Raw genomic sequence first — 20,708 nt, forward strand, 5'->3', positions numbered from 1 at the left:
TGAGAGTTTCAAAGACAACAATGAGTCAAGGAACTATTTATCAGAACTGCAGTGTGACAGGATATTAGCAAAAGTACAGGCAATATAGAAAAAAAATGGTTTTCACCAAATCTCCTGTGACTCACAGTCACAAACTGGCAGTATTTTCTGTGAAGTCAAAAACATCTGTTCATTGCAGAAACAATTCCATGGAAACTCCACTCACTGAGTCTTCTAGATTTGATTTTACCCCACAGGGAGGTAGGCTGTACTGGAAACAAAAGATTCTGGGTATTATTCCAAGATAGAGCTTGTTCTTGTGAAGGGAAAAGTTGTTGTGGCCTACAGCAGAGAAATTTTTTTTCAAAGACTTCACAATTACATATGCAAGAATCTGTCTCTGCATTTTCTCAGAAACTTTCATTTACATAGTTCTTTTGCCTTGCTTTCCCACCCCCAAGCTCCCACCTTCTACTAATGTAATACATTATTCACTGTTTTATAATTGATGCAGAAGAATAGTATAATTTACCTATAGGGTTTTTTTTGATCAGTCCCTTAGACTGAAATCTCGTGTAAATGTTGTGCAATTTCTTCAAGAATACCTTTTCATATCTTCATAACTATACCATGAGATGAAGATTCAGTACTTGGGCTTCTCTGTATCTTGCCTGTGTGATATGCCTTAGCTGGGAAATCAGGTCTTGTATCTTCTCTTTAATGATCATAACCTTTTGCCACTTTTTCCACCCCAACTGTAATCAATGCCTACATTAGTCATCCACAGCTACCCTAATTAGGGAGAAGTCATACACAGATCCTCAAAGAACTCGAAAGAGAGGAGAGACTGAGACATTGTGGTGTAGACATGGTAAGCAAAAGGGAAATTCTTACAGAAAAATAATATGTATTTCAAATCAGTGATTGGTTTATACTTTGCATAAATTAGGTGAGAGGTTTCTTCTCTAATTTTCTTGATTATCTTTCCTGTGTCCTGGTTTCAGCTTGGATACAATTGAGTTTCTGCTTCTTAGCTGCTACAGTGCTGTGTTCTGAATTTAGTATGAGAATAATGTTAATAACACACTGATGTTTTAGTTGCTGCAAAGCAGTGCTTGCCTTAAGTCAAGGGCTTTTCTGTTTGCCAGTGAGGATGTGCAAAGAACCTGTGAGGGAGCACAGCTAGAACAAGTGACCCAAACTGGCCAAAGCGGTATTCCCTACAGACCATCAGATTCAGCCTATAAACTCAGGGGAGTTGGCTGGGAGCCAGTTGCTGCTGGGGAACGGGGTCAGTGGGTGATGACAAGTTTATTGTGCATCACTTGTTTCTCTTGGGTTTTATTCCTCTCTCTTTTTCTCTCCTTTTTCATTACTGTTATCATTAGCATTATTAATATTACTATTGTAATTTACTGCAATTTTCAATTAAACTGTTCATATCTCAGCCCATGAGTTTTGCTCTTTTTCTGATTATCTTTCCCATCCCACTAGGGTGTGGGGAGTGGGCAAACCTCTGCATGGTATTTAGTTGTTCGTTGGGGTTAAATTATGACAATATGCAATCTGAGTTTCTTGTTTGAGAATATAGTAATTAGGCATCATAATTTCATGCAAATTTAGGTCAGTAGAGGTTTTGTGACTTTGGTCACAAGAGGAAAAATTTTCAGAAATTTCAGAAAACAGTCAGATATTGAAATAATCTCTCCAGGGAAGTGGTGGACTTCCCATCCTGGACACTTGTAAGGTTCAGCTGGACAGGGTGCTGGGCCATCTTTTCTACACTGTGCTTTTGCTAGGAAAGATTGAATGAGATGATCACTGAGGTCCCTTCAAACCTGGCATTCTATGCTTCTATGATTAGTTATGGAACCGTGTCAGAAAACTTTAAATGAGTACAGTGCTATTTGTTGCCATATTACATACACTAGCCATTGAGCTGGAATAGCAACTATAAAACAACTATAAATTGATTATATTTAATAATTTTTAACATTTGCTTGCTCTGATTGGAGTTTGATTTGCTACAGAAATATGATCTATTTATATGAACAGACTGATGATACACGAGGTGTTTTGTGGCCATCAGTATGTTCTGTGACCAGAATAGCTGACAGTGCACATTGATCTGGTTGTGAGGCTGAGACCTAATTCAAATGAGAACCAAAACACCAGAGAAATACTACAGAAGAAATAGACACTGATTTAGGGTTTATGTGTGCCAGTGGAAGCAACATGAGGAATTTTGCAGTAAGTTCTGTGTAGACTTCTCAAGAGCACAAAGGTTTAGTGTATCCCATCGTAATAGTGCTGATGGTAGAGAAGGTGTATCTTCTTAAACTTCACAATTCAAAGTTAGGCACCTACATTAGGCACATAAATAGCACAAGGGGGAGTTATTTTCTTCAGAAAACACCAGTTAGCAGAAAGGCCCCTGCTTCAGCCCATTTGTGTCATCCGTGCTCTTTCCCTGCTGAATGCTCCAGCTGCTGGGCTACAAACTCAGCTATCCCTCTCCTTATCTTCTTAAGGCCCAATGATGCTGGAATTTTTAGCCTCTCCGTGTCTCAGCACTGGCAGAATGAGTGAAGATGACTTATTCTCCTTCCCTTTTTACTATTTTTAGTCATTATCAGGGAAAATGCTAAATATGGATGGTGAATAATTTTCTTTTAGCTGAGGAGCATAATCACACTGTGCCAAATACACTGCCTGGTTGTAACTGCTGGGATATTGTAGTAAAATGGGCATTGCCTTGAATGTCCCTGAAGGGCAGGAGGCGGAGCTGCAGGGCTTTGCTTTCCCCTTGGTGCTGTTGGCTGTGTGCTCTGGGGGTCACTAGGCCCATACCAGCTGGATCTGTGCCTTGGGGCACTGTGGCAAGGGATGATGATCCAAAATAGGCTTCGATTTTGGTTCCTCAGCTTAGTCAAATTGACAGTGTCTTAGGGTACAAACAGTGATAGAATATTTAGGGGTGCTTTTGGTGAAAATTTGGGTATCTATGAACTGTAATGTAGCTTGGTCTCTTTACCTTTATTAACTGCAATTCAGTTAGGTGCACAGTGGACATCTGCTGGGAAGATTTTGTCCTAATAACTTGCAGGCCTATTTCAGTTATGGCTGTCCAACTCTTTGCAGACTGAATGGACAAGATTCTTGTCTGAAAATTTTTACTCTGAAGTAATTCAGTAAATGTAAGTGTGTTTTCAAAATATTTAAATTCAAGATAAGATGTTTCAGGTAGTATACTTTTCTTCCTGAGTATAAAGTGATACTTCCCAACAAGAGCAAGACTGAAAGGAGAAGCAGCAATAAATAAAATTTCATTAAAATTTAATCTCCCTCTACAAATCAAGAAGTGTTTGGATTGTTCAGTACTGGGGATGACTTGGTGCTGAAGTTACTTGTGTGCATTCATTCCCCTCTGGGGACTCACTAATATCCTTTATGTGAGTGACAGCATAATTCTGTGCAGATGAAAATTACTGCTCTACACTGGAGAGACACTTGATGGTTAGGTGATGTTAGTGGGTCAGGAATACCATGTGTTACTCTTGATCCTGCCATAATAACTTCTTGATTAAAGTAGATAAACAGACCAAGAGTCATTCCTTAAATTTTTTCCACTGTGATAAAGTATGATAGATCTCTTGATGCTTAAATGGTTTATTTAGTAAAAAGTAAAAATGCAATATTTGCAAAAGTACTAGACTGTTTAAGAGTTTAGTGAATTTAAAGTTAATATTGATATGAAGACTTCCGCACCCTGAACTTTTGTCTTAGGTGGAGTAGGTAGGCAACGGGGTTTTTTGTTTCTGAACACAAGCAGTGCAATGAATTCTTCATTTCAGAATTCAGAAAATATGAAGTAAAAAGCTCTGCTCCTAACAACAGCAAGACTTTTAAGGTAAGTTTTATCACACTGTGGCTAAAGAAAGTACAAGAACTTACTGGCTGATTGAGATAGATGTGAGACCACAGCTGCCCAAAGATGCATGAGTTGTGTACCTCTGTCCAGTTGATGCTGCTTCCATCCTCATTTCAAACATTTTCCATTGTAGGAGAGAATGGAAAAGTTGTGAAAGACAATCCTGTCAATGGCAGCAAGTTCCAAATCTGAGGTGGATTGCACCTACTGCTGGATAGCTTTTACCTCTGCACTCTTGAGAATAACTACTCAGCATTGAGAGTGACTTTGGGAGTTCTTAGTACTGAAAGGTTGTAAAAGATGGTTAGGATTTTTTATATATTTGAAAATGAAAAGAGAGACCTGCACAACTTGTTTATGCGAAGAGTTTTTGTAAGAAAAATCTGCTGTGTAATTTACATAATGCCGTTATTGCATCAAGACTGGGTAAGATATCTCTCAGTGGAAGAGTTTAGAAAAAGTGTTTTTGAGGATATGATAATCTCAAAAAAGTCTAATCAGGTTATAGAATTATTTAAATTTAACATGGATTATCAGAGGAACAGTTCTGTATATCCATTGACATTGCTATGGCAGTTACGAAACTATCTGTACAAGTTTTTGAACAAAATGTAAACATAATGGTAATGCTGAAATTATATTCAGTCCAAATAAAATAATGCTATTAGTGAAGGAAGGTTTGTGTAATGTTAGGAGGGGGTTGATTTTTAACATTTTTCAAAGGATTTTCTTCTATTTTGGGGAGGTAAAGAGAATTAAAGTTTTTAGTTATTGTAGTCCAAAATCCTTGACAAAAAGGCCATTTTGTGAACTAGAATTGAATTTCTAAAGCAGAAAATAAAATATGAGAAGCAATTGTGTAGATAAACATGCATAAGCTATGGCTCTATGTAAGAAATCCATATAGCTCAATATAGTTCTGTACAACATATTTCTGCCCGTCACCTCATTTTATCTTTGCCATTATGCAAACAGAATGTGTATTGAAATTCCCATAGAAGTGTGATATGAAATCCTGCTAAAATATGCTAAAAGTAATCCAAATTTCCTATGGTATTATGTTCTTCTGGAGATATTTAGAAGCTTCATTTTATAAAAATTGAAACTGTGTGAAAATGAGAACCTAGAGAGCAATGAACCAGAATTACTGGTATGTAATTTTGGACATTAGGGTAATTTTTTCTGCAGACAGCTTCTGGGTCTCTCTGGTCAGTGATGTAATCCAATAGTCTTTTGTATTTATCTTGCTTTGGTTTATATCTATCTAGGTCCTTGCTCTTCATAATCTTTATGTTATTCTTTACAGCTGAAATAAATGCCTTTTTGCTATTCAGAGTAAAATGCTGGCCTTTTTGATGGTATTTGTGGGACTTTTCCATTCACATTTCCACTACTGCTGCTCAATAGTGATGTTTTATATGCTCACAGCCAATCTGATTCAAAGCCCAGAGAACCTACTTTGGATTATTTTTTATAATTCAGCAGGCTTGGGATCAGAACTCATGACTGTGGCCTTTATGAAATGTATTATTCTTCTAGATAGGCTTGTCCTGACCCAAATTATTTTCCTAGGTGGTAGCAACATAGTAGTGCGTGTGTTTGATAACAGGAAAAAGTGCCCCTATGCTATACCACAACAGGGCTTCTCATGGAACTAAACAGACTGCCTGTTAACATTTAATGGTCCAAGAGGGAGGGAGAATAGAGGGAAGAGAACAGGGGAAAGGAAAAAAGAAAGAAAGAGGACAGGAGGGAGGTCATACCAGAATAGAAGGGAAAAGGAGACTATACTGATTTTCTCAGTGAAAGCCAATATTATTAGATCTGCTGAGCTGAGAAGGAGATTATATACTCTATTCTAAAATTCATCATTGCATTTTGTTTCTTTACAACAGTGTGCCTGGAGTGCCTGGTTCTGTCATGCAAGATAATTTGTAAAATACAGTAGAGTCTGCTTTGTAATAATGAGGAGAGAAAAGTGAAGACTAACACAGTGCCATAATATGAGTCATTAGACTTAGATCGTGATCTGTACTCCTGCAAAAATGAGGTTTCTTGCTGCTGAAGATGAGTTTCATTGTGCTAATCTCCTGGGACTGCATGAACTATCACTTGTCAGGCAGGTGCTAAATGCTGTGACTGAAGTAGGTTATAGCTTCCTCTTCCTTTGCTCAAGCTGAGAGTCCTTTAAAGTGCATCTTTTAGGCCTGTTTAAAATTGGCACAACCTTTGTGTCTGCACAACTTCTTTCATATGCAGCCATTCCATTTCTCGTAAAATGGTACTTGCGTGATATGGGGAAGAGGGAGATACCACCATAAGCTTCATTTACGCCCATGTTTACCAAGAGAAAGACAATAAACATCCACTTGTTCTATGTACAGTAGTCATATGTTTGGGAGTAAGCTCTGCTCCTAGGAAGTGCAGATTAACTGCTCATGGGGCCACACCATGTTTAAAAATGTTGCTTTTATATTCCAAATCAGCGGTGGCTTGAGGGGACAAAGCCTGTGATTGTCCTGTTTTATTCTTCGTTCCCTGCTAGCAGCATGTGAAACAACTGAAAAACAGGTGGGGAATCCTCTTCTTGTGCAAGGCCAAACACTCTCGTGTGAGAGACCAATGTTGCCGTGACACCTTGACAGCTAATTAAAATTCATGTATGTTATAGGAAAATAAGCCATAGCCCATGTCTCTTGGTGCATATTTCTTAGTCTAAAAGTGAGTCAGTCCTATGTATTCCAGTTCTGTTTTCAGCTCTGGTTATTTGTGATCTTGAAATTATCCTTGTCACTCAACAGTGTTGTATTCAGTTTCATGCTTTAAAGTATTAGTGAAAGTAAAAGAAATAACTGCTACAATCTGAATTCCTTGGAACAAGGTTAGAAGTTATGAAGCCCAATTAGGGCTTCATATATTGTCAAGAATTAAATAAACCAGGAAGAAGAATGTGTTACTTTTTATTGGACATTTTCTCATTTGGCACTGTACCAAACTTCCTTCCTTAATACTTAGTTGAAAATATTGCTTAGATCATAACACTACAGTAATTATAAAAAATTATGTGGCAAGTTTTCATTATATATAACTACATGATTCTGTAGCTGCAACTATGTGCAGATTCAGCAGTAATGAGATGAGAATAATAAAAAAGAGGTGCCTTAAAAGGTCGCCTGAATTTCTCCCATAATCCTTCTCCTAGTCTGAACAGCTGTCCTATTGAGTGCCCTGCAGATAGAGCATGTGTGATAATCTGTATTTCTCTAGCACAGAAGTATTTGATTGTATATTTTCTAACTAGCCTGCAATGGCCAGATCTTTTAGGCAATGAAAGAAGAGGAACAGCAAACAGTTGCTGTTATGAAAGAAACCTGTCCACTGGCATTCATCTTCCTATGCATTTTGCTCAGTAATTCACTTAGTCTGACTATGAATCATCAGACTGAGTCCCAGGAAGAAAAAATGACAGATAGTCACTGTATTAATAGAACTGATTAGTTTCTACCGTATCTCAACAACTGTAGTTTATTCTATCTGGAGATAAAGTGGAAAAAACAAAACATCTTTTCTTACTTGGTTGGCTTTTGACTACTTTATTGAGCAATGTCTCTGTGGCTGTGGATATGAAGAAAGCATATAGTTTATGTTCAAAAAGCAAGCAAACGAAAATGGAAAAAATAGCTACAGTCTGAATAGCAAAATGTTTCATCAGTGTTTTTCTGACACATCTTCTATGACAGATTTTAGTAAGAGGTAAGAGGTCTAGGACATTTTAAATGAGGAGAAGGAAAGATTAAGATGATAGGGTTCAGTTGACTGCAGATTAATGCTGTGCTATCTTTCAGGGTATTCTCACAGATTATCCATGTTTATGTGCACGTAGACACAATGCACAAGATACGGTCTAGGTAAGCTGATATTTAGGTACAAAAATGATGAATTAGGTGCTAAATGGAATAAGAGATTAGATTATTTGGCTAGCATGGATGCATCTGGTTGCAAAGCAATTAGAATTTTCTGTTGATTCTGTTTGCTTTATTTGAGATATTACACCCCACGGTAAGAAAATGTGTTGAATTAATTTCTTTGTCACTGTATGAGTAACAGAAAAAGTCCATGGGATAAATATTATTTGACTTCTGCTCAATTATAAGCAAGTTACTCTATCAGTGTTGAACTTTGAGGGTTTAAGTGCTATTAAATTTTTCTGGATCTAGCCTGTGGGCTGACTCTCTCTAACCAAACCAGCACAATTTTATTTTTGAAAACTTTGATTGAGATGTTGGCAAGAAATCCAGTGTTGGAAAACCTCCAAGCAACTGCATCACTGAGAAAGGCATAATAAATGGCTAAGCCCAAACCTGGAAGAAAAAACTCATTCTTTATAGTTACAACTCTGTCTGGGCAAGTAATTTCATCCATTAAATTCACGAATTTTCCAATCTTAAGAATTTTTATAAACTTATGAGACTGATCGTGATCAGGTTGTGGGAGTAGTTGGGGCTTTTGGAGGGGAAAAAACAAAACCCTAAAACCATTCCAGTGAAGATCAAGATGACACAGAAGCATTGCCTTCTACTCAGTAATATGTGAAACTTAAGTCATCTATTTTTTGATGACCATAATGTTTCCCTAGAATGCAAAGTGTTGTGTTATAGCCTCTGGAATATGAGCTGTGGTAAGATTCCCAAGACCCATATTGGCAGAATTTCTCTCTTTGGGCCAGTTGTGCACTCATCCAGATGGAGAACTAAAATCATTCTTCTGCCTTGGAGGATTACACAGTGCATTGTGCAACTTTTGGTATAATGATTTTATTCTCAGAGGCGAGGGGTGGATTGTCATGGTTTGACCCGGAAGTATTTACAGTTCAGAGCAATACTGATTTGGCATCTAAATTTAAACTTTGTCCCAGTATAAGTACACATATCTTTGTGTAGCCTTATTTCTGTTTTTTCATATCTTAGATAAAACATGTTTGCTAAAAATAAATAATTGAAATCACTTAACACTTCAAAGTGATAAGTCAATAACATTTTTTGATAAGGCAAATCCATTATTAACAGTCCACACAGAGGGGTTATCTTTAATCTCCTATGTGTGTCCAATCTATATTTATAGAAGTAATTTTAAAATCATGAAAGCAAATGATGAAAAATGGAGAGGAAGAAATTAAGTAGAGGTAAAGAATCTCTCTTTTCTGCTGTCTTTCATCTATAAAATAAACTCTGGGATTCACATCCATTTCATTAAAGGTCTTCCCTGAGCCTCCTTTTCTCCATGCTAAACAGCCTCAGCTCCCTCAGCTGCTCCTCATAAGATGTGGACTCTGACCCTTCACTGCTCTGTTGCCCTTCCCTGGACACACTGCAGCACCTCTATTTCTTTCTTTCAGTGAGAGCTGAAGTGGAAGCCAAAAGGAGCACTGGATGCTCATTATAGGAGTGGAATCACAGGGACTAAGGCTGAGGAGCAGAGTTAGATATGAACATTTCTTAGAAAGAAAGGCTAGGGAAAATTTTCTTCAGACATTCTGCACTGGACAAGAGTGCTAAAGGTTATGGTATTGCAGACCTCCATTTAATCTACTTTGTTTGGTTTTATTTCCATTCTTTGTGAATTGCCAGTTACTTTTTCAGATCTGACACCTTTGACAAACATTCTTCCTCTGTGCACTCTTGAAGATATATTGTGCGTATTTTTGTTCTCCTCAGATTTCCAAAGCACAGTTTGGGAGAATTAATTTTCAAAGCTCAGTTTCAACAATATTTTTCAAAATGGCTGGCACAGCTTTGATTTATGATTTCCATCATAACACCTAGAGTAAAACAATCTGCTCTTGTTTAAAAACATTCAGTTCTTTCATTTTTACTTTGGTTTTCAGCAAGTTATATAAACTGCAGCAGTTCCACCACCTGCTGCCTACACCAGATGAATTTATGTTAACATTTTAGTTCAGATCAGGAGTGGACTTTTGAAGCAAATCTCCTGTCTGCACCCCACTTACTAAGCTTTGGTTTGCACAATAGAGTTGTCTCACAGTGGGTGGTATGGGTTCCTCTTAACTGGTACCAAACAGGAATTGTGTTGCAGGAGAGTACTTTATACCCTTCAGCAGCCAATGGGCATTCAGCCCAGGGGACCAGACAGAGCTAGACTGAGGTAAAAACCTTCTGAAAAACATCTGGTATGGACATCTGGTCCTCAACCTCAACTGTTTCCTTCTATAAAGCTACTTGTATTGTTCAGCACTATTTGCTACTATACACACCCAATATCTGCTCCAACACTTGCAGAATTCATGCATAGAAGTGTATTTTACTGCTGAAATGTAATTTGGGTCATCGTGACCAGACTCCAGTTCTCCATTCCTTCTCAGACTCTATTCCTTAGGGGATCCCCCTTGTTTCTGCCCCACATCAGACCCTGCCATTGATTTCCTGTACATGTTGTTCCACAGTTTTTTATCAATGCTACAGCTACACACTGTCTCTGGGATGAGCAAAGATTGCAAATTTTATCATGAGATGCACGTTAGGACTTTGTTTCACACTGAGCCCCAAGTAATGACTACCAAGTTGTAGAACTTAAGTTCTACATACAAACCACAAAATACAAAACTATGGAAGTTGGAAGGAGATTGTAGTTTCTCTGGTTTTAATTTACTTGTTTTCACTGAACATAATTGTAGACAGTAGAGAATTTAAAGACAAGATGAAAAATGCAATAATGTCTTTCATCAAAAGAAGCAAGGAAGAAATTTTCCAAAAGCACCATAGTGGAAAAAAAAGAAGAGTAGTGTTTTTAGTCAGTTCTAATGTCAATGGTGGGAAGAGCAGAATAGCAGAAATGCATGTTGGAAAAAAAAGATTATGTTCTGAAGGAGAGGCTGCAGGTGAGCTACGGGATTGGGTATGTCAGTGTTAAGAGAATGGAGATTTCTACTGCCTTGAGCAACTGCAGGAGTCTGGGGAAGTGTTTGGCTTTGACAAAAGGAGCAAAAGAAATAGAGCGTGGAGTAGGGAGTGCAGCTTAACTCCAAGGAATGGCCATGGGCAGCCGTCTCAACCCAAACTGGCAGAAACCTGTGAGAGAGAGCTTTAAAGAGTTTCCTGCAGCTTGGAAAATCACTGAGCTGTCTGAAATCAGACCTGGAAACAGGAGCCTGTTTGCAATGATGCACAGGGCAAGCTGAGAGTTATTTGTGTCCTTTCTGACCCTGTTTGGAGGCTTTTCTGTTTAAAAGTTAACTAATCTAATTTTTTTTTTTTTTAATTTCTTTCTTGATGTTAAAAGCCTTCAATATTTGTTAGAAAATTCACTGTAGAAGACTTGAGCAGATTAATATCCAAGTATTGGTTGACTTGAACTGAGAATTACCTGAGGGACACTTTTGAAAGACATTAAATATTAGCCACTCTTTTCTTGTGAAAGTGCATTCCAAATCAGGATATTGCATTATTTTTCCACGTGATAAATTAAAACTGACAACTAAAGGACAAGTCTGACTTTAGGAGGAGCTGAAAGCTTACCCAGTGTGCTATTTCCAAAGGGAAATAGTGCTTGCTTGGTACAGGGCTCAAGTGCCCACCTGTAGGATGCTGACATTCATAAGCCTGTGGCTTGATCTCCCTTTGGGTTGTTGGACTGTTGTTCCTGACAGTTCCTTCTGTTGCTATTTGCAGGCAGTAAATGTGTTTGCATACCATCTGCAGTAATTCTGATGGAGCAAGGTGATACTGGTAACTGGCTTAATGTACTTGTTCAATAATTTAGTTCAGGTTTCTTTCTAGGTGGCTATCCAGGTGAGCATCTTGTATTACTGCCTATTGTCATGTTTACAGGACTGGCTGCATATCTTCTTCCCCCTATGAGTTTTCTGAGTGCAGTAGGAGAGCTGTCCTTGCCTGGAGTACAAGATAGCAAATCTTCACTGACAGACTTGGATGTGGCACACTGGCCTGTAAATGAGCATCGGTTTATTTCAACATAACTAATAGAATTCAAATATATGCACTGCATACACTATTAGTTCTTAACTGCTAGTAAGTGGGAAGTTAACTGAAGTAATTCCATTTTCTTGAATCTGTATCGTTAACTCTTGGTTTTAATTAGCATTTTGAAGTATTGCCAGAAATCCTTGTCAGGAAAAATATCTATATGTTTTCAAACACATTAACATAGACAAAATATTGTTCCATTTATATTAGTATGTTATATAAACAAAATATTATCAGAGCCAATGCTACTGCATCATGCTGATTTGTGGAGTACTTGTCCATTTTCTGAAAATAATCAAGTCTTTGGTGAAGGACACACTGCCTGTGTCCCTGGTTTGTGTCTGGACTGGCCCCAGTGAAATGCTCCGCCAGCCCTGTGCCCTGGAGAAGGCGCTTGCTGCGGCACAGGAGCTCCTCTCTGCCGGGCAGCTGCAGAGGGAGACAGATGGCTGCAGTGAGAGCTCACAGCCCTCCTCGGGCACAGCTGGGCCATACAGCCAGCCCCTCAGACACAGCATCGCTCATGTTTTTTTCCTTTTCCAGGGTAAAAACAGTTTACCTTTCCCCCTCTGTGTAAGAAATTCTCCAAACATCTCACTGCTTCTTTATATTTAAAAACCTTACCGGATATGACTTCAATGGGCAAAAGGAACATTTACATTGGTATGGTTAAAAGTTATTTGGGTAGGATAGTTTTCTAGCAGTTCCCATGGTTTTTGCATGCTGATTCTGTTCATCTGAAAGCTTTTTTTTTTGTGTAATGTACATTGTTTATGAGGGTTTTGTTGTTGTTTTATGCTTTCCTTGGAGATTCTTAAGAATGTATGTGTTGATGTCTACAGTCCTCAGAGTGTGACTTAACTGCTGAAGGTAGGAATCAGTGGTAGGTGTGCTAAATATTGCTACAGACAAAGTCTAAAATAAGGGCCAGTACTCTGATCTCAGATTGCAAACTGTGTTTTAACATTGCCACAATAAAAAATGTATGGATGCCAGTTTGCATTTAAATGTATTTACCCCACATGTTTTGATTTCTAGGAACTTTGAACCAAAAGAACTGGGGCAAGAAATATTCTGCCTGTAATGGTGCCAAACAATCGCCTATTAATATAGATGAAGACCTTACCCAAGTTAATGTGAATCTGAAGAAACTTAAATTCCACGGATGGGAAAAGGAAACTTTGGAAGATACTTTCATTCGCAACACTGGCAAAACAGGTAAAAAAATCAGATTTCATGTTTGGAGTTAAGAGGTCTGAAAAGTGATATAGGACAAACAACCAACCAAGCACTTTTACTGAATCATTTTCTTTTCACTTAGCTGATGCATTCTGAGTTTATCTACTAAATAAAAAAACAAAACAACAGTGATGACAGTTGAAAAATGAAACAGAAATCACACAAGCAAAAATTTTTATGTGCATGGACAGATACAGCCAAAGCAATCACATCATGACTATCATCCCATCATGGGCATGTCATTAAATCTAAACAGTAAACTGGCATTTGCTGTGAAATTATGGTAATTATTACTATATATCTAGAATCTGTAGTGGGTAGGCAAAAATGATTTTTTAAAAGTACAAATAAATTACCTACTCAGCTGAAAGCACTTCATGGATGAGCTGAAGTGACAAACAATTCAGGTTGGGATTTATCTCACCTACACATAGACACGTATAATATAGAAACTTCCATCTGAATTACTCACATAGATACCTCCTAACAGTCAAAGAAGAGAAATGTGTGCTTTTGTGTTCTGATTTGTTTTACCAATCTTAGAAATACATTTTAGAAAGAAGTGATTTATACCTACAAGTGCCTATTTTTCCCAGCCGTGAAGAAAGCTTATGGTGTCATCTAAATTGTCAGACAAATCTTTTTACAACCACTTACAAATCCAGGAACATAGTAACTAAAAGCTGCTTGTTAGAAGTACTTTTCCTTGCTCTTCGGGCATGGGTGTGGAGGAAGGTATCTCTTAACAACTGTCTTTGACCTTCTACCAGTTCCCAGTGGGACCTCTAGATCAGCCTTTTTGGTTTAGTTTCGTTTAGTTTGATTTAGTTCAGTTCAGTTCAGTTTAGCATCATTGTTCCTAATTTCTGTTCTTTCTGTCATGTAGTTCCTACATACCACTACACAAACCACTTACTTCCCTCCTGCCCTACCAGCTGAGATAAATATTGCTTTGTATTTTCAAAACACCCCTGAGAAAATGTTCTTTAAAGTCCTTAAAGTGCACTGAGATCTTTCTCATCTGCAGCAATCTGGATATTTTCAAGGAACTGCTAAGCTTTTTTAAATGGTCTTCAAAGTTTTGAGGAAAGGAATCAGGGAAAACGAACTCCATTAGTGCTGTTTTATATAGAGGTCAAGCAGTTCACAGTTGCTGAAGATGAGAAAGACAAAATGTGGGGCTTCAGTCTATCCCATCCTGCTCATTCTCTCCAGAAGACAAATTTTCTGTCCCATCTACAGCTTGCGTACAGCTATGTCCAGCTGAAGACCTGTCATTGCTTTTTCCCATGGGAGACAGCTCCACAGCTAAGGAGTCTTACAGTAGGACAGCTGGCTAAAATATTCTTTTGTCATGTTGCCTCATGATTTGTATATAGAATTGTGGTAAAAATGGGGGGCAGGTGTGTATTTTCCTTTTCATTAGAAACACAGACCCTTTCAGGAAGGTATGCAATTCAGGAATTTATTTTCTTAAACAGCCAGCTGGTGGCTAGCCCGACCAGCTTTCTGAGCTTTTTAGTGTAGTTCTGTGTCTAGTTTCAGATAACAGGAAGCAAAGTGCACTTCATTAAATTAGTATTTTATGAACTACAGCATGAAATGAAACATATTCTCCATGCTAATAGAAAATTACCACACTTGTTACTTAGTTTAAGTAACCAATTTCCTGTCCAATTGCTTATGAAATACAGAGAAATAAGCATATCATATTTAACTTCTAGCACCTAAAACTGAAATATGAGAGTTATAGATACCTTGGCTGGATTTTATATTCACACTCCTTTTTTTTCCCTATTTCTCAATTTTTTCAGTGGAAATTAACCTGACAAGTGATTATTATGTGAGTGGAGGTGGGTTAGACACTATATTCAAAGCAAGCAAGATCACTTTTCACTGGGGAAAATGCAACGCATCATCAGACGGATCAGAACATAGTCTAGAAGGACAAAAATACCCTCTTGAGGTAAAGTATAGAATTGATTTTGATAATTTCAACAATTTGACATTCTGCAACATTACTACTCTACAGAATTCCTTTTTCATCTCTTAAATCTATTTGCAAATATAATCATTCACTTAAATCCAAATTAAGGATAAACTATGCATTTTAGAAGGGCAGTGTAACATGTAAGTGGCATATTAAGAATGTCTAAACTGCATTTTCCCCAATTTTATGGTTCTAAAACCATATTAGATGTCAGTTCTGCTAATCTGACAAAGCTGCCACTAAATGTTAAGCTCCTACAAATTTGGCCCATCGTATTCCACAAGTTCATTGTTCAAAGTGCAAATGGACTTTGCAAAGTCAGGGCTTTGCTGAGAACCCATGGGAGCTGCTGGGCCTTACAGATACAAAGCATGGGCTGGAAAGAGCTGGCAGTGGTGTGCCAAGAGCCACGGAAGCAGGTCCTGGCTGCAGCCACATTCCTAGGCAGCCAGGCCAGCGTTCCCCTGGCTGGTTTGGCAGAACGGGTTGCAGCAGCATGGGAGTGTGGTAGAGGAGAGGAGCAGCTCTTCCTGGGATGCACAAAGGCCAAACTCTCTTCCCTCAACATGGCATTGTGTCATCTTCCAGTTCAAAAGAGGCAGCTGTGGCAGGCAACTGTGCTGTTCCTCATTCCATGCATTTTGAACTTCTATGTGAAAGCAAAGCAATAGTGCCAGGGCTGGCCTATACATGGGGAAGAGTGGTCAGCCAGGAGCAGTCCCTGGACAGTGTCATTTCTTTTACTTCACTAGCCACTTAAAAATTCCCAATCACACTCCAGCTCTCCTGACAAGGCATCACAGAGAATACTCTCTTCCATCATCGTCTCATAGAAAGCTAGTAGGAGCAGTGACTCCCCCATACATGTTGGTCACCCAGCACTGGAGGAGATTTCCCAGCTGCATCTGGAGAAAGAGAGAAAGAGGTGCAACAAAACCAATTCTCATGACAGCAGTCAGATGCGGGTTCAAAGTTCCTGGTAATCTTATATTACTGATGCTTTTCTACACTTACTGCAAGGTAGATGCAGTAGGGACATCTTGACATATTATTCATGTTTTGTCACTGATGTACAGATTGACTTCACCAAGTACTCTAGGTCAGGTGTCCAGATATCTCAGCTTACTGTATTATCCATGGAAAGCATTGTTCTCCTTGAAAGGGTAATTCCTGCGCCCTTAATAGTTGTCCAGGAGGGATTGTTTTTACATGGCTAATTATTGATGAATTCCATTCTGCATCCTCAGATAATACAAACAAGAGAGGTAAAAAATCCTTGAATTTGTTTAAAATTTTTTGTTTGGGTGTTTTTTTCCCCTCAAAATGGGAATATAAATAGTTGTATTGTTGAATGTTTACAATTTTTTATATATAAAATTTGAATGTATTTTTAATTGCAGATGCAGATCTACTGCTATGATGCAGATCAGTTTACAGATTTTGAAGAGGCAGTTAAAGGAAGTGGAAAGTTAAGAGCTTTATCAATTTTGTTTGAGGTAAACAAAATATGTCTTTGTGTAATTTAATAAGCCTTGAAACACAGCAGATATTCAAACTGAATTTAACTGGTTCCAATGTGTGATCACTGAGTTAAAAAATTTCATCTCTTTTTCTAATTTATTCTTGCAGAAAAGCAAATGGGAAAAATAAGTTTATTTGGCTTTAAATCGTCTATAATTTTGGTGGTAAATTGTAGCTTTCAATCTTTTTTTTGTGAAGCTGTACTGTTAAAATATGCAATTTCTTTTTAACAGATTGGACCAGAAGACAATCCGGATTATAATCCAATCATTAATGGAGTAGATAGTGTTAGTCGTTTTGGTAAGTTTCCCCCATTTTTTATTGATTACTGATTAACTAAATTCCACTTCAGTGTGATTATGAAACCTTTAAGATATTGATGAGCATGGTTCTGTATTGCTCAGTCATGTCTATTTTGTTAGAAATGACAGAACTCATCTGGACAGATAACAAATGGACAATCACCAACCACATGAAATGTAACATTAGCAAGTGTCAGATTCTGCTCCTGGGAAAGAGGAATCCTGGTTATATGTACAAACCAGGGAGGGAGAGTCTGAAGAGCACCCCTTTGGGAAAAGGTTTGGGGTTTGGTTCAATGGCAAGTTGAATGTGAGTCATCAGTGCCCTGGCAGCCAGGAGGGCCAGCCATGTCCTGGGGGGCATCAGGCCACAGTATGGCCAGCAGGGCAAGGGAGGGAATTGTCCTGCTCTGCTCTGAGCTGGGACGGCCTCACCTCCAGTGCTGGGGCAGTTCTGGGTGCCACAGTGTAAGAAGGACGTCAGCCTATTTGGCTGCATCCAGAGAAGGGCAACCAAGATTGTGAAAGGTCTTGAAGACAAGGAGTGTCTGAGGTCACTTTGTTCAGCTTGGAGAAGGGTGCCTCATCACAGTCAGCAACTTCTTTAAGTGGGGTGACAGAGAAGCATTTGCTGACCAGTGGTAAGACATGAGGAAACGGGATGAAGCTGTGTCAGAAGTTCAGACTGGGCAGTAGAAAAGACCTTTCACTGGGATGGTGATCAGTAACAGCCTGGGAACAAGCTCCCCAGAGAAGTATGTGGTCATGGCACCAAGCATCTGGATGATGCTCTTAGTCATATTGTTTAGTTTTAGATAATCCTATGAGGAGCAAGGAGTTGAACTTGATGATCCTCACGTTTCTTCCAACTTGAGATATTTTATGTTTCTCTGATTAATTTACCCCAAGAATATTTGTAACAACAGACATGTAAGTGAATAAATACAACTATCATGAGAAATTTGTAACTGCTTAAATGCTAAATCCAGATAAATCTGATTTATTGTGTAAGTCTTCTTAATCATACATGTCAGGATTTTTATATTTGGTTGGAAGCCAGGTAAGACTCTTGTAAGTATCCAGAAAGGGTCTTACAAGAGTGAGACCATCAGCACTCAGTAGACTCAGAGGAGTGAATTTTGTTTTTCAGTAGCTCCTGTGTAAATCCAAAATAGTTCAAATATATTGTATTGGTAGTGGTTGCTAATCAAGAAACGTCTTCAATGTGCACAAAGAGATCTGGACTATGTTTCTAACTCAGTTTCGTGGTGTCTTTGCAGATGAATAAATATGAATGAGCACTGTCTTGAACAGGGATATAGTCTTACATCATGTCCATGACTTTAAGGAAACCTTGTCTGTTTTCCTTTATGTAATGGTGCTTGAATGTAAAAAGCTGTTTTAAAAGCCTTCAAAAGTGTGACACTGAAATCAAGACTTCTTTTTTCCCTCTGGAAAACAAACACTATTGAACAAATTTAAAAGGGAACACCTTTCATAAGTTAGAAAGACATAGGGGGTGGAAATATAAAGTAATTAAGATTCATTACTTTTGTGTGTCATCTTCTGTGAAACAAAAAGGAGAACTAGTAATACATCAAGACAGATGCCGTCCTACGGCCTTGGAAGGAGCTGTAAAACTATCAGAGCAAGATTCAGGATACAGCCACTACATGGCACTTCAACAATGCTTAGAATACAATTTTCCTGAATAAAATGCAGATGAGCTCAGGAAATTCAGGTCATAACCAAATCAAGTTGTTTCTTCTGAAGAAAAGCGCACAATCTCTCCTTGTCAGTCATATCTCTGTTGTGCTTATTTGAATCGCAGTTGCTGAGCTCTCAAGTTCTGCAGAGGAGCAGTCCTGTTCCTTCTAGACAAACTTTCTGGTTTTCATCATTCTTTATAGGTGTTTGATTTTGAGAATCTAGCCTGTGAGTCTCATTAAAGAGTGTTCTAAAATCCAAATTTGCAAAATGTATGGCAGGATTCTTATTATGAATGAGAAGTTTCAAGTCCCCAGCCATCTATATAAAATGGACTTCATTTTTGCTGAGGGACAAATGTGTTAACCAGACACATACCAGATAGCAGTCATAGCTTCTGTCTGAAGGCTGATTAGCATTTTGACAGGAGAAATGGAAGGATGTGCTTTGCTCTACACTGCTAAATGTTCCCTCTTCATGATACATGAGAGAGAGGGGATGAGTCAGCTCTTAAACCTTTACTCAGCAGAGAAGTCACTGCAGAGAAGAAAAGCACCAATCCCTTATAGTCAACTGTTAATGCAATTTACTGCTCTCACCAAATTTGTAAGGGATTATGAAAACAAAGACAGGTCAGAAATCTGTACAGGGCTGAAGAAGTAACATACCTGTAAAAGCATGAGTTAATGCACAGGCTGAAAATTCATTAGATATTCAGAAGTAAGTACTTACCAATTAGGGAGGAACTTGAAATGAGTAAGTTTAGATTGAAGTAAGTTGTATAAGGATCTACACTATTACAAGGTGTGAAAAGCAGCATTATTTTGCATGCACCAGACAGTAAAGCAGATAATTGTCACAGACTGAAAAGTCAGCCTTGCTGAAATTGTTACCATTTCTGCCAATTGCTGTTGCTGGACCCTACTGCCACCCAGCAGACACAGTTTTCTGTGGGTGGACTTCCAGCAATCCCTCATGCTCACTCCCAGCTGACAAGGTACCCAGTAAACTGATGACCTGAAAGATGTGATATTATTTTATCATATTATCACATTATTATTTTATTATTTTACAGAATGTGTTCTCCCGGAGGAGGTCTTTGCATCGTTTGCTGATTTGTGTAAAACTGTTGCAGTTTTTCACTATATTATCACCATTTCAAAAAGAATCCTGATCCACAGAAATTCTGCTTCTGCAATCATGAGTAATATTAACCCTCAGGCCTAGCATGGCGAATGTTCCCCAGGCAGTGATTTTCTGCAAAAAACTCAACAACTTGATTAAATTGCAGGAGTTTGAAGCCATGTCATGAGACCTAGAACAAAGATTGAATAATTTTTTTTTCTTTGAAATTCAAGAGTGAGACAAATGTTTGGCACCTTGCATGTAAGCTTACAGTGAGAAAATTCTTGTGATCCAATATACTAAAATTAGTCTGTTTGTTGCTGGAGAAACTTACTACACCTTCCAAAGTAAACAAAGCTGGGTTTGAGCTATTCTTTTTCAAATGAAATAGATTTCATGATTTATTTTTATGCTAGTCTCTGGAGATTAAATTTTGTAAAGCCTCTAAATTAACATGTTCCCATAATGGTAGTTCTTTTGGAGAGTGTGATTTGTATTTATTAATTGCTTCTGTAGTATTTTAACTATCTGACTATTTTTCTTTTTTGTTTTCTCAGGAAAACAGGCCGCCTTAGAACCATTTATTTTGCTGAATCTCTTGCCAAATGCAACAGACAAATATTACACTTACAATGGGTCTCTATCAGCTCCTCCGTGCTCTGAAACAGTTGAATGGATTGTGTTTAAAGATACCATAAGTATTTCTGAAAACCAGGTAACTTGTTTAATGTAGTAAAACTGAACAATTATGCACAATACCAAAAAGAAATTGCCGTGTATATAGTAGAAGCTTATGGCATTCATTGCCAGGCCAACAACAAAGTTTTTCTTTTATCTAGTTAGAAGTTTTTCGTCAGCTGTTAAATTAGAAAGCATCTATATTAATTGTGTTATCTTTTACATTTTTTATAGTT

General features: G+C 38.1%; 1 protein-coding gene across 2 annotated transcripts in view; it reads left to right on the plus strand.

Annotated features, from left to right (window-relative positions):
• PTPRZ1 (protein tyrosine phosphatase receptor type Z1) overlaps nucleotides 1-20,708 on the plus strand; it is a 133,726-nt gene that overhangs the window by 61,335 nt on the left and 51,683 nt on the right. For both annotated transcript variants that reach the window (XM_041471473.1, XM_041471474.1), the window contains exons 3-7: nucleotides 12,949-13,128; nucleotides 14,964-15,115; nucleotides 16,540-16,635; nucleotides 16,894-16,960; nucleotides 20,352-20,509. In XM_041471473.1, coding sequence (XP_041327407.1) covers nucleotides 12,949-13,128; nucleotides 14,964-15,115; nucleotides 16,540-16,635; nucleotides 16,894-16,960; nucleotides 20,352-20,509 — 653 coding nt within the window. The remainder of the gene's footprint in view (nucleotides 1-12,948; nucleotides 13,129-14,963; nucleotides 15,116-16,539; nucleotides 16,636-16,893; nucleotides 16,961-20,351; nucleotides 20,510-20,708) is intronic.

This window comes from Pyrgilauda ruficollis, unplaced genomic scaffold (genome assembly GCF_017590135.1).
Source record: "Pyrgilauda ruficollis isolate IOZ18807 unplaced genomic scaffold, ASM1759013v1 scaffold27, whole genome shotgun sequence".
NCBI lineage: Eukaryota > Metazoa > Chordata > Aves > Passeriformes > Passeridae > Pyrgilauda > Pyrgilauda ruficollis.